The following is a 3,569-nucleotide window of genomic DNA, read 5'->3' on the forward strand; positions in this document are numbered from 1 at the left end:
TTTATTTATCTTTGAGATAAAAAAATTAGAGTTTTATTTATCATTTACTCTTATTTTTAATTTTAATATATTTCTTTTTTAAAAGTTTGTAAAGAAAATTAAAATAATAAAAATAGAAGCTTCTTAATCCAAAAGCATCCATAGGTTTTTATAAATTTTTGTTTCTTCAAATACACATAAAAAGGAGAAAATTTCTCGAACATTGACAAATTTAATTTATTGTGGAAAATGGTACGAGGGGTAGTATTGGAAATCCGGTAACGTTTCCTTTTATATATTATATATATAATTTAAGTTGAGATTCGAGAGAGAAAGAGAAACAGAAGAGTAGTACTATAGAGAGAAGAATTTGAAAACCCAAAAAGGCTCATCAAGTTCTTTTACTTTTCTGTTTTTTGAAGAAGCGTGGAGCTTGTAAGTATGAATAACAATAATAAAATTGAAGAAGTTGTGTTAGTTGTGGATGATTTGAGATCAATATGTACGAATTCTCGGTGTAGAATATGCCATGAAGAAGAATTCGAGAGCTCCAAAAGCTTGGAAGCTCCTTGTGCTTGTTCTGGAACCGTTAAGGTAGTTATTTATTTTCAAATTTTCTGTTATGGCTTTGTTTTATTTTTTTCTTTCTTTTTTATTTATTTATTGATTGATTGCGTTTTTATGTTGTGCAGTTTGCTCACAGAGATTGCATTCAGAAATGGTGCAATGAAAAAGGCAATACAACTTGTGAGATTTGTCTCCAGGTATCAAAACTTGAATCAACTATGATTTTCTAAACTAATTAATTTCTTGTGGATGGTTTCTTGGCTTATGTATATTCGAATTCAATGATATTATTGACTTAGTCCGTTAAAAAAATATTGGGATTTGAATTTCGTTCTGAATATGTAAGAACGAAAGGATATTATTTAAATTTTTAAAAAAAAATTATTTATGCATCTTGTCTATTAAAATATTAAAAAAATTTCAATTTTTTTAGTAATTAATGATCAAATGTATTAGGATGCGACATTGTTTTACGTTGGCAATCTCACAAGCAGAATAACCCTCTTCATTTTTCCGGACTTTGGGACCGACTATGTTGGGTTGTGTTAAGTTTGTGACAACCAACGTAAAACAAAGTCCGTCTCAAAGCATCGATATGACGCAATGACGTTTTAATTCATGTAGTCGATCCTATTTAGTGGTAAAAGATTTAAGCAGAAAAAGAAGTAATTAATGATCAAATAAGATATATGAACATTTAAAGTTCCTTTCAGGTTTTATTGTTTTTTATTGTCTTTGATTGACTTTGCTCAAAGTTTAAGTCTCTGTTCTATTTTTTTTCCGATAGTTTATTTGTTTTTGTTCTAATTAGCATCAATGTTATATTCTTATTATGATAATTTTGAGTGTATGGAATTTGTTTTATCTAAAATTGTTGAACATTAAGTGATCTAAAATTATTACTATGCCCCTGTTTGACAGCAATATGAACCTGGATATACAGCACCTCCAAAGAAATCTCAGATAGCTGATGCAGCAATGACCATTAGGTAATTTCACATTATAATTAATTTTTATTTTAATAATTTTTTATGTATATTATTAGATTAGGATAAATATGAAAACCACATGCTTAGGCTGCTGATGGAGTGCAACACAGAATTTCACATGTCTCAAAGTGACTCAACTTTCCCGCGTGCAATATAATCAAAGTTAAATTATGTGCGTTGCATCTAATTATTTGACTTAATCGAATCTTAAAATGTGATCTCTTTTATTGTTTGGCACATTAAGTGTGATCCCTTTACGAAACTAAGTTGCACTTTGTTTCTTTCTATTTAGTCAAATTTGTTTTTAAAATGTAAAAATCCAATATTTAAATTAACAACAAAAAAAAATTTTAAATTGGATATATATATATTGGTGAGCAATGAATTTTATTTTTTCACAAAAAAATTTATATAATTCTTTTCATTTTATTATTAGTAAAACCTTATTTTAAATTTGAAAATATAAAAACTATATGTTGGTTTTTTCCAAAGTTCAATTAATATGGATTTTAAATATTATTCTTAATCTATCAAGTAGAGACACTCATAAAACACATGTTAGATACATTTTTATTTATTTAATTATTTTTTTCTCTTCTAAATTTAGTTGTTAAGTTGTAAGTGTGAGGAGAATAACAAATTAGTCTCACATCGAAAAAAAATAAAAAAATAAAAAAATTTATACGACGAAAAATCCATTAATTTAACACTTTAAGATTTTTTTCTGCATCTCGATATTACTTCTTTGTAGCGGTTTAACAAGTCTTTTGAATTACACATTAGTGATTATTATTTTACATCCAAATGGTAATTGGTATACAGGGATAGCCTGCAAATAACAAGAAGGGAGGTAGAACCCTTAATAAACGCAACAACAATTGAAAACGATTACTCTGAATGCACTTCTCCTGCAGATAGAAGCGCTTCTTGCTTTCGATCACTTGCTTTCTCTGTAAGCACTATCATCTTTTATTTCATTCTTTTTATACATTCAAAACTTAATGTATTCCCTCTTAATCACACTTAACACATAGGTACATTTATTCCTTAATTAGAGGTATCAAGTTTGGTTCTGATTTTTTTTCTGAAAACAAAAAAATTGGTAGAACACTTTTTTTTATCGATGATTGCACTTAAAGGAAAGATATAGTGATATACACTTTTTCTAATGGGAAAATAACGAGTCAAGAACTCCAAGGTTGACTACAATTATGGTCAACTAAAACTACAATTGTACATTGCCGTTTTCTTTTTCTTCAAGGAAATGAAGCATTTGTCGCCAAATGACCTTCTAAGCATTTTCTTAAAGAATTTTGTGTTAGAGAATAAATAAGATGAATACTTCAATTTTTTTTCTTTGACTATGTCATGTGTAACAAGAAACATAATCCATACCTATAGATAATAGGATGTTTATTAGAAATATGAACATGGTAATATATGTCTATTGTTTGTTTAATAAGACATATTTTAGAAAGACACATCAATATACAACAACAGTAGGGACGGACTTAGAGGGGGCGAGTAGTGGCCTCACTCCCCCCAAAATTTTTAGAAACTATATTTATATATGAGATATGTATTTTAAAAAATAAAAATATTATATAATTTAGTATTTTTATATGTATTATTTTTTATTATGTGATAGATTTATGTCTTAATTGTTTAATTCACTAATATTTTTCACTTAACTAATTTAATATCATATCCTCAAGTCTTTGTAACTTTCAAATTAGTTTTTATATAATAATCTTTATATTTATCTAAAAAAATTATTTGTTTATTTTATATTAACATATTTAAAATTTATATTATTAATTTGGCCCCTCTATATTAAACTTTTTGGATCCGTGCTTGAACAACAGTACATATTTAGTGTTTTGTTAGATAAAAAGCTAAGAAATAAATATTAAATAAGATATAGATTTTTCTTACAATTTTATCCTTTCAAAATTTTTAAAATTTTACTTTTATTCTCATCACATCCTCAACAAATTTTTTTATGAAAATTAAAATTGGTTTTTAATAACAAAT

General features: G+C 26.4%; 2 protein-coding genes across 2 annotated transcripts in view; both read left to right on the forward strand.

Moving 5' to 3' along the window:
• LOC107645932 (mitoferrin) overlaps positions 1-3,569 on the forward strand; it is a 65,714-nt gene that overhangs the window by 45,226 nt on the left and 16,919 nt on the right. The gene's annotated exons all lie outside the window — the stretch shown is intronic.
• The window catches only part of LOC107646080, a 6,622-nt gene continuing 3,338 nt past the window's right edge, over positions 286-3,569 (forward strand). The window contains exons 1-4 of the mRNA XM_016350306.2: positions 286-573; positions 672-743; positions 1,468-1,535; positions 2,358-2,487. Coding sequence (XP_016205792.1) covers positions 421-573; positions 672-743; positions 1,468-1,535; positions 2,358-2,487 — 423 coding nt within the window. The 5' untranslated portion in view covers positions 286-420. The remainder of the gene's footprint in view (positions 574-671; positions 744-1,467; positions 1,536-2,357; positions 2,488-3,569) is intronic.

The sequence above is a fragment of the Arachis ipaensis genome, chromosome B01 (genome assembly GCF_000816755.2).
Source record: "Arachis ipaensis cultivar K30076 chromosome B01, Araip1.1, whole genome shotgun sequence".
In the NCBI taxonomy this organism is placed as follows: Eukaryota; Viridiplantae; Streptophyta; class Magnoliopsida; order Fabales; family Fabaceae; genus Arachis; species Arachis ipaensis.